Here is a 13,760-nt window from a genome sequence, read left to right on the forward strand (position 1 = left end):
ATAATCTTTCTGACTAGCTGTCCAAGCCCCTTCCCATCTCTTGGCTATTGCCCATTCGTTAGCCCACAAGGCCTGTTGCTGACTTGTCTGGGTGGGACGAGGGACCTGTACTGGACTGTACTCCATTCTCACTCAGTGAGGCACACCTATTTTGCTAATCTGTCTGGAGCTGGAAAAGTATTTTAACCCTACCCTTTTTTCACTTCTGCTGCTCCAGAATTTGTATTGAGGCAATATTTTAAAGTTGGAGGAAAATTTGGGAGAACTCAGGCAAGTCCCTGTCTTTATTTCCTCTATCTTGGTTTTCTATATGCTTTTGTTTTATAACTGTTCTAATAGTCAGGGTTCCCTTTCTGCCATAGTGGAGATTAAGAAATCTTATTGAATATAGCATTTCCTATCTTTATTATTTGCATTATGTCGTAAGACATTTCTAGTGTTTACTAATATAGCTTTTCTAGGAAATATGGCAGATAAGAGATAATTATCTTCTATATTTTTATGGGGATTCTTTATTGTTCTTTCAGAACTACAAAACAAACATCTAGTTGAAAATCTCTTTTAAAGTTAAATGACGCTTCATTAAGATTTTAGTACTTTCTCACAAAGTTTTCTTTAGTAACCTCTGTATATTTTCTTAGAGTACTTTTCACAATCCAGTTCTGTTATGTAATCTGTTCTACCTGAGTAACCCATACATATGAGCTACCTGTTTGTCTTTTAAGTACTATTTAACGACAAAACAATATGGTAATTTGTCTTCATTTCTTATGTAGTAGTGATCACGAAGAGTGGGGAGCATAGAATTTGGTGAGTTGTCATGGTAACTGCACCACAAATCTACAGGGAAAATACTCTACATTCCGATTTACTATAGTAAATCAAGTGGACATCAAAACACATGAAAGACATGTGAGAAGGTATCATAATGTTTTATTCTGTCATTATCCTCATAAGATAGGATAGAGACTCATAATAATGTACTTTTTAATTGTTTAATAGTTGATTATTTCTTTAAAACAAAAATTGAAAATTTTTGAAGCAAAAATTTAATACAAAGTAATGGTAATAGTTGGGGGATTAATTTTTTATGAATGCTATATCTTTTTCTTTACAATTACTTTCAATTGGAAGGATAGTCCTATAAACATCATTGTTTTTTCATTGTTAAATTATAATATCTTTTCATTTACAAAATAATTTCATTCTTCTTAAATTAAAGTGGATAAAATTCATGTTGATAATAGTTATTTGCTTTACATAAACATACCTGGCTTGTCAACTCAATTCAGTAATCTAGATTATCCTTTTAAATTGATTTCTCTCTCCATTCTATTTACTGAACACAATCTTTACCAGGATTCTGGATTCTGTTGCTGCTTTGTCCTTTTTTTTTTTTTTTTTTTTTTTTTTTTTCCTATCCTTAGACTGCCAACCTCCAGTTATGGAAGAGTAGTATAGTCAGATACTCTATATTGGGGGCCCTTTGGGCAGTAGATGTCATTCATAGTGACTGGAAGAACACTGAATTTTATTGCAATTTGCCTAACCCATTATAATAAAATGTGAAGCCATAAATTTCTAAATTAGTTTTATTCTTCCACCTTTGTTTCCTCTCTGGCTTACATGTTCCGTACTGGTTATGATATGGTATAGTGATTCCTTTTTTTGTTAGCCAGTTTTTCTTTAATTCTTATCATGCCCTTTATATCACTATCTTCATTTTTTGTTGCCAATGTTAAATGAATGCAAACTAATTTTAATGTTGGTCCATGTAAATTAGATAAAAGATAAATTGTCTTTAAGCAAGATACATCTTTTATCTGTTTTGATGTATATGAGCAAAAATTTTACATATGAGGATTGTTCATGAAATTATCATTTTAACCATTTTTATTTTTCAGAAGAACATCTCTCACTTCTGAAATTCCAATACCCTATTTCATTGTATATTCATCATATGCCCATGTGATCCTAAAGTGCTATATTTTCTACACTGCCTTCTAGGTTAGTCTGCCTGTACCCTTTTAAGACTTGGTTCTACATGTGGCCTCAGTTGAGTCTCCCACACTTTAGCTTTCTTCTAAGAACTATTGGTCTTCAATTTTTGTTTTTACTGTGTTTCAAGATATATGTCTTTTTCTTTTCTTTCTTTTTTTTTTTTTTTTTTTGCTTTTTTTGGCCCAAAAAAGCAATAACAATCTGTTGGTATACTTTTGTTCATAGCTCTTTTTTATTTGTTATTTCAAGTTCTTAGGAGAAGAATTGCTTTGAAGCAATAATTGATCAATTTTATTATGAATCAAAGAAAAAAATCTATAAAACAAATTTGAGAAAATTCTTTGTGTATGCTCATTCAATTATTTCTGGATCCTTTGAACCAGAGGATAATATTAATAACACTATTGAGTTTCTAGGAGTATGGCTAGAAGGAGCAGGAAAATTTCATTTTGATTTTTACTTTGGACTTAAACACCAAATAAAATGTGCACTTTTTTGTATTTAAGAAATAAAATTATATGAAATTTCAAATCTCTTTTGTGAATAATTTGCTTTACCTCACAAGTACTTAGCTAATTTCATTTTAAGTGTATAAATTAAATAGATAGCTTTGAAAACTGTCCTAATATACATGAAGTCAAGCAAAACAAACTCTCACATTGGCTTAGTCAGAAGATGTGTCTTCAGAAAACTATGGAGAGTAATCTGGTATCAGGCTGTAGTTTGAAAAATTGTCAGTTGATGACAAGGTCAACAAAATAGACTAGGAAGGGAAAAAGACAAATCTGTGAAGATGAAGTAGCCCTAAATACTTATTTAGGGTTAGCTATCAGACGATTTGGGCAAAGTTATTATAAATTATAAAGGATATATATGTCAAAAGATATTTCTTCCAGGAAACCTTTTTTTGTTGTTGTTTTATTTTGTTTTTTGTTTGTTTTTTCAGGCAGTTGGGGTGAAGTGACTTGCCCAGGTTACACAGATAGTAAATGTTAAGTATTTGAGGTTGGATCTCAATTCAGATTCTCCTGACTACAGGGCCAATGCTGTGGTCACTGTGCCACCTAGTTGTTCCTCTAGTTAACATTGGACAAATTATTTATACAGCACAGTTTAGGGTGGCCCTCTTTCTGCCTCTTCTATTTCTGAAATGCTCCGTATTCTTTTATCCACCTCAGGAAGTTTCAGTAGGTTATTTAAGTGCCAGACTACTACCTCCTCCTCTACCTAGAATGCTTCATGTTGGAAATTCCCTTTGAAAAGGTGGTACAAGAAATTAATAAAAGGGCCTGACTAACCAAACTTATAATATTAGCCATTATTACATTGATATGATGGAATTTATTTTTAAAGAATGATAATTTTTCTTGTTAGCACCCATTTGAAATTAGTTGGGATTTCATGATATGATTAATGACAATATTTTTGGAGAAAATTCTTTCTTTGTAGAGAAATTTATATTTACTTACGGAGAAAAGGTGGTTGGTATCACAGAAATAATTGGTTAAAATTGTGTTAGTCTACTGCAGCATAATTTTGTATTTTGTGAATAATAAACAATATACATTTTATTACTCATCTGAAATATATTAGATTGCTTAAAGTATATGCAAAAAATCAGTGATGTGTATCCTGAATCTTTAAAAATTTAATTACCTTATTGATTTTTTTTAACTTCTAAAGCAATTCTTATTGTGCTTTAGAAATGAATTAACTAAATTGCTTCCAGAAATTTTTTTCTTATGTGCTAGGAAAACAAATAACACTTATATGAAACACTGATGAGATTATATTTGCTTCAGTCAGTAGAATTATAGTTACAGATTTGGAAAGAACTTTTCATAGGCATTCATTAATCTTTTCTGTACTTCTAAAACATGGTCATCTATTCTCTGAACACTTCCAGTGACTTTAGAATTCAATACTTTATTAAGTAGATCATTCCATTGTTAGACTGCTATAAAAAAATTTTATTTAACATGTTTTTAATAGGCTTTTGGCACAACAAATAAAAGAAAAATATAGCTTTAATGACTTTTGAAATTGCACATTTCTTTGATGCTTTTATCTTTCCATCTTAGTTATTTCTGGAAAAAAGTTACCTCCACATTTCCCACTGCAGAATGTCAATGAAATGATAGGGAAAGCAGTCTCTATGATGTCTATCTCTGTCTCTGCCTCTCTCTCTGTGTATATATTATTAAGTGCTTTAATTATCTCCAGCACAGAGGAAGAAATGCAATCAATTAATAACCATATGTTGCCATGCAGTAATATTCCATTGCATTCATGTGCTATAGTTTGTTTAGCCATTCCCTTTCAATAAGTATTTTCCTTGTTTCTAGTTCTTTACTATCACACAAAAAGTACTGTTACAAATATTTTGGTGTATTGTGGGAACTTTCTTCTTTGCTTCCTTGGGGCATAAGCCCACTTATGCATTCTCTGGTTCATAGATTGTGAAAACCTTTTGCTGTGTGGTCAGGATTAAATGATTTGTCTGGGGTCACAAAATTAGTAAGATTAGATTTGAATTCCAGAAAATGAGTCTTTCAGATTACAAGGCCATGCTCTATCCACTGTGCCACCTAGCTGCCATGGATATCTTAATTACTTTATTTGTTTGATTCCAAGTTGCTTTCCAGAATGGATGCAGTGGTTTTATGTGCCTATCTTCCCTCAGTTCCTCCAGCATTGACTGTTCCCATCTGTTATTTTTAGTAGTTTATAGAGTTTGATTGAAACCTCAGGGATGTTTTGATTTGTATTTTTCTTATAGTATAGATTTGGAGTATTCTTTCATGTTGTATTATAATACAAAAATTTTTGAGACCTATTTTTTCCCACATTCTTTGACCTATTACCTTTATCCTTTGGAGAATGACCAATTTTGTGTCTGCAGAAGGTGGGAGTATATCAAATCTTATTTTTTATCAGAGGTTTGATACCAAGATTTTTTCCCCAAATGAATGCTTTCTATATCCTAGGCGCATTGATTTTTGTCTATGCAGAAGCTTTTTGGTTTCATGTAATCAATTAGCAATTTTCTTTTTTGTAATTGATTTATCCCTTGTTTAGTTAAGAATAACATCTCACAGATGTGAGAAATACAGGATTTACTTCATTTCTAATTTTTTAAAACTATGATCTTTAATATTTAGGTCATGTATCCGTTTAGAATGTATTATGTAATGTGGTGTAAAAGTGTTGGTCTGAACCTAATTTCTGCTGTTAAATCACCTAATGTTTTTAGTCAAATACTGCATATTTAACTATTATTATTGGGTTATTGGGGTTTATTAAATATTAGACTACTTTTTGTTCAATTGCTTCTATGTGTTATATATTTGATCCAATCTACTGATTCACACACACACACACACCCCCCACCCCCCTTTTTTTTTTGATGAGGCAATTGGAGTTAACTGATTTGCCCAGGAGAAATATTAAGTGCCTGAGGCAGTATTTGAACTCAAGTCCTCCTTATTCCAGGGCCAGTGTATTATCCATTGTGCCATCTGGCTATTGTGACATTTTATTTTATTTTTTTCAGATTTTCAAATCTACCTCTTCATCCTCCCTCCTCTACTTTATTGAAAAAGAAAATACAAAAAACCCTCCCAGTAAATATTCATAGTCAAGGAAAGCAAATTTCTACATTTATCATATTCAAAAAATTGACTCAATTTGCACTTTGAATCCATCATCAGGAAGTGGTTAGTAGCATGTTCTCTTACCAGTCCTCTGGAATAGTTAAGTCATTGATCAGAATTTTACCTTTCATCTAGGCCTAATTTCCAGCTTTGCTTATGAAAAAGGGTTTTACTCAATACTCATGCTTGAAATTGGATCCTCTCTATTCTCTGCTCCTTTTTTCTTTCCCTTTTGGTAATATTATTTTGTTAAAATCTCATTCCTTCCTTAATCTCTTCTTTCTCATTTTCTCTGCTACTGCTTCTCCTCTTCCCCTCTTTATTTCTGTTGAGCGAAAAATATTTTTGCACATATATCTCTATCTGTGTATATGTATTTGTATTCTTCTTTTTACTAGTTCAGATGAAAGGAAGTTTCAGTGTTATAGTCTGCTTGTTCATCCCAGTTTTGTGAGAATTTTCCCCTACCTTTCCTTTCCCTTTCTTCCCCTTCCTTTTTTTTTTTTTTTTTTTCCCCCCCTGATATAGTTGACAGACTCTTAAATCTGGAGTCAAGAACACCTGAAATCAAAATCACTTCAAACACTTTTTGAGATCTAAGATTCTGGGCAAATTTCCACATCCATACAATGGGGATAATAATAGCACCTACTTCCTAGGGTAGTTGTAAGGATCAGTGAAGATAGTAATTATAAAGTGCTTTAGCACAGTGCCTGGCATATAGTAAGCAATCTATAAATGTCAACTATCGTTATTATTATTATTTCAATCATGAAAACATTAAAAAACAAACCCCTAAAACTTCCTAGACCCTTTGTTTCTCTTCATGACTCTTGATTGTAATAGAGTTCTGATAAACATGTATCATTTCTCCATAATAAATTTTAAGTAATTCATCCTTGTTTAGTTCCTCCTGATAACTTGCTTATAGTTATCTTTTTTAATGTTGCTTTTGATATTTGTGTTTGTATTTCAGAGTTTCTGTGCAGCTCTGATCTTTTTGCTGAAGGTTCTTTTTTTTCTTCTGTAGGTTTATGTCCTTAGTTTTGTAGAATAATTTTTTTTGATAATATGCCTTATATCTTTTGCTCTCCAAAATATTTTTCTCAGATTGTTTGTAGTAGTGGGCTGCTAAATCTTAAATTTGCTGTGTCTGGAGTTTAACAATTTAGCTCCTGGGATTTTTTATTTTGGTTTCCGTTGTTGTTGTTTTAGGAGGTTCTTTCTATTTAACTGCCTAATTTCTAAGAAATCTGGATAATTTTATGATTTCTTAAAATGTGTCTACACTCTTTATTTTGGTCTTGGGTTTTAGGTAGTATAAAGTATGGGGCTAGCTCCTTTGAGGGCCTCAGGATCATCCTGAGTCAGGATAAATTCAAGTCCTTGGTCTTTAGGGGGAGAAGTAAAGGAGGCAGGCAAGCTGCCATGTAGCTTGCCAAAGATATATCCTGGATCCTGGAGTACCAAGTGACTCTGACTTCTCTCCTCCAGCCCTCCAATCTCAACACTAAACATTCAGCAAGCATCAATGGTCCTGAGAGCCATCACATCACCATTTCATCTAAATATGTACATAGAGCTATTATCTCACATCAAATAGATAATTAGCTTTAAGTGCTCAGTTGTCTGATTCAAGCATACCTTTCTGAAGTTTCAGCCCTCTACAAGGTAGTCCAATGATTCTTAAATTACTTCTCTTGATTTCCAGGTCAGGTGTTTTTAACGTAAGATGTCTCACACTTCTATTATTTACAGTCTTTGGATTTTGTCTTATTATTTTTTGTTTCATAGAATCATTCTATTTGGTCAAATCTAATTTTCAGAAAGTGTTGCTTGAGTAAGACTTTGTACCTCTTACTGCCAATCTCTAATTTTCTTGATAGTTCTTATATAGCTTTCATTTCTTTTTGAGTGATTTTGTCTAGCTCTATAATTTATAAAATTTTTAGCTTGTTTTTATGCTCTTCCTCCTAGGCATTCTTTGCTTTGTAGTAGGGTTTTTTGTTTGGTTTGTTTTGTTTTCTGAGGCTTTGCTTGTAGATATTTTGGAAACATTTTCTTCTTGTAAGTTTGTTTCTTGAACTTCTATATCATTATATTGGGTCTTTAAGGTGGCATTATTTTTTTGTTTATTTTTTTCTTCCAGCCTTCATGACTTTGGATTTTGTAGTAAGGCTAATCATACACTTAAGAAAACAATATCTGAATCCTGTCTGATCCTATGGTATAGCTTGTTGGGTTCTGCTGCTTCTTGCTCCAGGTCAGGTTAAGGAATCTTAAAGATTTCTGAAATTCAAAAACACTGTTCTAGAAGTCAGGTAAGTTCTTGTCTTACATATTTGTGTTTTAGCAACACAATTATGGGCTTGTTTCTGTTGGCTCTGTTAGATTACTGTTTGACTTAGCCACTATGAATCAAATGGAAAACTCTGTAAACTGAGAGTGATTCTTTGGTTTATGCTTTCTACTCTGTTCTTTTTTTTTTTTTTTTTTTTTGCCATAGGTTTCTAAGTTGGGGGCTGATTCTGGAATCCAACTCTTTTCACAATGTTCGAGTCACATAGCTGCTGCTCACTTTAGTACAATTCTACTATAATGTGGCATATGCTATTCTAAAAATCACTGCACTGTGCAGAATTACCCTATAAAAATGCCATGGCTTATGAGAAAAATGGGGTCAAGGGTGCAACACTAAAAATACTTCTGTCAGTGACACATTAAAAGAGTTGGGAAACTTATAAAAACAGTAGCACAATTTTATAACTGTTAAGTGGACAAGAGAATTCTACAATAAGTAGTTAATAGTGTTTGCAACCCAGGGCTTCTGCTATTCTGCCTGCATCTCAGTTTTGAGTTGGCAAGTCCAGTCACTTGGAGTGAGTGGGCCAAGTTGTGATGGGCAGCAACTCTGAGAAGGGAAGAGCTTATGCAAAAAGTGGAATAGGGTGGACTCCTTGGAGATGGGCTAGCCTTCCTCTGCTGCATTAGAGAATAAACAATAACTATATAACTTTACCTTGAAAACCATTAATTGGTAATGGTTGCACCTTATATGAGTTTTTGTGATGTAGTGTAACCCAGTTTTACAAGATAATACTTGGTGAACTGAGGAGTTTGTACTCTGGCTGAGTTTTCTCCCTGATAAAATCATATATGGAAATGCAGAGTTCATGTTATACTTAAATTGTTCTCTAATATATCAGTCATGTTGGGACAAATTTACATGTAGCAGAACTGACTGTACTTTCTTAATCATTATTCATCCTACATCTGGCATGTAACTCCTCTTGCCTTGCATCACATCCCCTTGTTAAGGGTTTCTTCCTCATCCAGCAGCTGGGAATGATTGACAGCTGTCAGTTGGCACTTGGTCTTACTCCCTAGACAGACCAGCTCACTCTGCCAGATCTGAATCTTACTTGATGTGTAGTTATGGGTAAAACCTTCTTCAGTCCCAGTTATTAAATGGCTGCATAGTGCACTACTAACGACCCAATCTTCAGTGTCCTGAGACTTCAATGTCTATCTCTGCCAATTTGGACTAGAATATAACTCACTGTAATTTTTTTTCCCCCTGAAGTTCCTGATTGGAACGTGGTTTAGTAGTTTTTGGAGTAGTCAAGTGTTCAACTGTATTAAATTTCCACAATTTTGCTTTGTATTTTGAGATCTGATATTGTAGCAGGGATTCTTGGGGGAAGAGATAGGGGAGTGACCTTTCTCAAATCTCATTTTCTATAAGTACTACAGTTATTTTTTTACTGTTTCCTAGGGGTTGTTTTTCTTTAATCTAGCTTTTGAATTTTTCATAGGCTGTAGAACAATGAATTCTGAGAATGCTCTAGTTTATTAAATTGAAAATGTAATTTTTTGGTAAGAAAAAATAGCAACTTTATCTTGGATATAAAGCGGGAAGGATAAAAATATTGCTGTACTCCTTATTTGAAGATCTTTGGTGAAAAATCAGGATGTGAGTTAAATGAATTTTTTGTGTTTTGTTTTGGTTTTGTATTTTAAAATGGTTAGCCTAAGAAGAGGAAAGGAAGGCTTTGTGTATAAAAGTTGGGATTCTAATTTTCCAGTTTTGGAGCTTATCATTTTGTGTATTTTTTTCTTTTTGTTTTTTTGCTGAAGCAATTGGGGTTAAGTGACTTGCCCAGGGTCACACAGCTAGGAAAAGTGTTGTGTCTGGGACCAGACTTGAACTTGGGTCCTCCTGACTAAGGGCTGGTGCTTTATCTACTAAGCCACCTAGAGCTGTCCCTATCTTTTTGTTTTTTTAAATGAAAAATTTTTTGATGACTAAAGTACTGTAGATAGAGCATAATAAAATTGTAATTCTGTAGTACTGATTAATGTTACTTATTTTCCACAGGAATCTCTCTGTACCCCAGGAAAGTAAGGATGAGGAGAAAGGATTACTATTTCTCTTCATGCCATGTGGGACTAGATAAGGGATTCTTGACCTTATTTCTATCATGGACTGCTTTTGTAGTTGTATGTTGTATACAGACTCCTTTTCAATAATGTTTTTAGATTCACAATAGAAAATAATGCAAGATACAGGATTTCAAAGGAAACCATTTATTCAGAAATAAAGTTTCAAATCATACAAATCCCAGGTGAAAGTCTCTTCTAATTTTGAAATTTTGTGATTCTGGAGACTTAACACCTCTATGTCTGGGGAATTCACTTATCTGGGGACTTTATTTTCCTAATGTGTACAAAGAAGGCATTGATTGCATTAGATAATCTGAGATACTTTTCTGCTGTACTTTAAATAATAGTTGATAGCCATCTTGTTTTTACCAGATATAATCCATTGTTTTCTTTGGATCTTACTGATAATTTTTTTTACAGTTTAAAAAGTGGATCATGGTACACGTGTCAAAAGATGGCAAGATCACGGTCAAGATCACCTAGATGGAAACAGAGGTAAATGCTTCCTTCTTTGTGAAATTCATTGTTTAATTATAGTTGTGATGCATTATAACTTAGTCTGGTACTAGTAAAATTTCTATTTGAATGACTGTACAGACAATTGTAATGCAATTACAACTTGGTCTTGCTATGGAAAACATTTCTGGCCTGTGGGAGATGCAATTTAGATATGATAGCCTTTTAGTATTGAATTAGGAAGTGAAAAGTACTATGAACACTGTGGGGGAAAGGAAGAAAATGTGTAAAGTGTATTGTTGAATTGTTTAAAATTCTGTAGTATTTCTTTGCTTTCTGTTTATTTAAAAAAAAAAAACACACACACACAACAAAAATAGACTGATTGGGAAGTTTGAATTGGCAAAGAACTAGAGGCCTGAGTTAAAATTCTGGCTTTACTATCTTCACTAGCTGTGAACATCACTCTTTTCAGCTCTTATTTCCTCCTCTGGGACTTCTGGCTCCTTTAATGAGGGAAATAACAGGAAAACAACTATATAGATACAAGATAGATAACAGTCTTAATTGGAGGTAATCTCAAAAGGAAAGGCTGTAGTATTGAGGGAGAGGTCCTGGAAATGGCCCCTTGTAGAAGATAGGATTAGAGCTGATACTTGAGAGAGGCTAGAGATAGATAAGGAAAATAGAGCATTCTATACTTGGATTTAGTTTTTGAAAAGGCCTAGAGCTGTAGGAGTATTTTGTGAGAATAACCATTAGAAAGACCAGTGTTGCTGGATTGGAGTGTATGAAGAAGAGAATGATAAGAAGCCTGGAAAGATAGAAAGGGAATTGCTTCTGAAGACTCTAAAAAACAAAACATGATTCAATATTTGATTTTGTATGTAATAGGAATGGAATTTATTGAAGGGGCAAGGAATGACCTGTGCTTTAGGAAAAATCACCAAAAACATTGAAATGAATGGATTTTTGTAGTTTTGCAATATATAGAGAGATTAGGTCTCTCTAACTAGGTCAAGTGAGCTATCTGTGGGAAAATAGAAATTCACTTTACAGAATACTTCATTTTAAGAGGAGTCCTTTTTACATTTTAAGTGTTGTGGAAAGATAAAGGAGAGAAGCCTAAGAATTTTGATTAAATTAATAGCCACTTTTCTCTGTATAACATGGAGTATGAACTGCTGATATCAATTAAAAGTTATTGTTTTGAAGTTTAGAATGAGTTTCTTCCTGTGGAAAGGAGCACCACTAAAAAGAAACACAATAGTGTTAGAGCTGAAAAAATTTTAAGCATCATCTTGTTCAACACCTTCATTGTATCGTTTAGGAAACAGACTAAGGGTGATTAAGTGACTTTCCAGTAGTCACAACTAGTGGGTCTAAAAGCTGGAACATGAACACAGTATTCTTTTCATTTGGCCTTTTGCCTTTTCTGGGAAAATTTTTAGTGCTCACTAAATGTCAGTAATTTTTTTTAACTTAATTATTTTAATTTGACAGAGAAATTCTCTCATCATCTAAGTGGGAGGGAGTAGATGGAGAAATGAAAAAACCTTTGTAACATGCAAAGTAAAGAATAAGTTTATGCATTGGCTATGTCCAAAAATACATATGAAGGTATCCATCTTTGGGGAAATGTACAGCTTTCAAAATAGGAAGTATTCTGAGAAATGATCGTGTCTCATCTTTCACTCAGTTCAAGAATTCCATTTTTATAGTAATTGGTATAGTTATGCCATTTCTTATTGAACTCTTTTCTTACTGTGACCATAGAAATGTATGGATACTTTTTTGAAGTAAATTCTGTGAATATGTTCACCTTGTTGGCTCTACTCTTACTATCTTGAGTATTTTAAAATCAATTTCCCTTTTCACCTGATCTAACATTCACTAATAGCATACTTAATAAAACTCACAATTAAAGAGAGAGAATTTCTGTTCACTTCTGTTCACTTGAAATCTTATTTAAAAATAGAAAATAAATTTATCAAAAAAGAGTTTTGAGGCATAGTGTCAACAAAACTTCAGGAAAAGGAAATCAGTTAAAGATAAAATTTATGGGAAGGGTTTGCCTTAATGTAGAAGCTTCCTAAAAGTCAGCTACAAAAAATCCTTATCTGTCTTTTTGAATGTATTAGTCTACTTAGAGGAGTAGCCTTATATAGGTTATAATCTGAATAAATACAAAAATATATTTTTGTGGGTATATGTGAATATGGGCATTCAGTGTTTGCTTATTTAAAATTCTGCCATAATCGACACTAGCAAAAAAAAAAAAGTGCCTGTTGGATTGGTATATATTTTTATGGAATTTGGGAAAGTTGGGAGCATAATCAAGTAAATTATAAATTCTAACTTTAAAAATCCTTAGCCTTGTCTTTTTTTTTAGTTTAAATTCACAGGATTCATTTCAAATGCTTATGGAAGAGTTAAAAACTTAGATTATGTTTTAATTCTCTTAAAATAGAATCACTTTTTCTGTGTTTTGTTTGTTTGTTTATTTTTAAATACAGGTCTTTATCACCAGAATTTAGGAATACTGAACACTATAGACAGAGATATCCCCATGGCAGTTATGACTATGAATATAAAGGGTTCAGGAAGGATCCCAAACGGACTGTGCCTTGGAGAATGGACAATGAGAAATATGAACAAAATGATCCAAGGATTTCCTCTCATGGAAGTGTACATCACAGAATTTATGAACACAGGTCCCCTTCCCCAAGTGTAAGGAGGGACTGTTTAGAAGATACTTACAGTTATAAGCCTCACCGGGGATATTCACCAGAAAGGGGCGATAGTAGTCGAAAATTTCATTATATTCCCAAATATTTAGATACACTACCCTACAAAGAACATGAATGGCATTATTCTTCACAAAAAGTTTCAGGAAGGTACGTGCTTGATGATGCCAGATTTACTGGAATTGGAAAAGAAGTGAAACCTTTGCATAGATCAGCAGACTCTTTTAAATTTGAAGGAAAGTGGCATGAAGATGAGCTGAGGTACCAGAGGACACAGGAAGATAAATATGCTCAGTCACCTCGTAGGGGTCCTGAAGAACTTGTGCCAAGGAACTCTTTTCAGAAGAGGTACAGGAAAACATTAAATCTGGGTAATGTAGTGTAAAGCTTCTAGCAAAAAATAGCTTTTTACATTATAGTTGAAGAGAACTACTTTGAAAATCTTGTCTAAAACATTTTT

The 13,760-nt window shown here is 33.2% G+C and overlaps 1 protein-coding gene across 7 annotated transcripts in view; it reads left to right on the forward strand.

Moving 5' to 3' along the window:
• BCLAF3 (BCLAF1 and THRAP3 family member 3) overlaps positions 1–13,760 on the forward strand; it is a 96,209-nt gene that overhangs the window by 29,815 nt on the left and 52,634 nt on the right. For 6 of the 7 annotated variants that reach the window (XM_051985140.1, XM_051985145.1, XM_051985144.1 and 3 more), the window contains exons 3-4: positions 10,518–10,592; positions 13,070–13,648. In XM_051985140.1, coding sequence (XP_051841100.1) covers positions 10,518–10,592; positions 13,070–13,648 — 654 coding nt within the window. The remainder of the gene's footprint in view (positions 1–10,517; positions 10,593–13,069; positions 13,649–13,760) is intronic. The other variant, XM_051985146.1, reaches the window with a different exon arrangement.

Source organism: Antechinus flavipes, chromosome 3 (genome assembly GCF_016432865.1).
Source record: "Antechinus flavipes isolate AdamAnt ecotype Samford, QLD, Australia chromosome 3, AdamAnt_v2, whole genome shotgun sequence".
Lineage (NCBI taxonomy): Eukaryota > Metazoa > Chordata > Mammalia > Dasyuromorphia > Dasyuridae > Antechinus > Antechinus flavipes.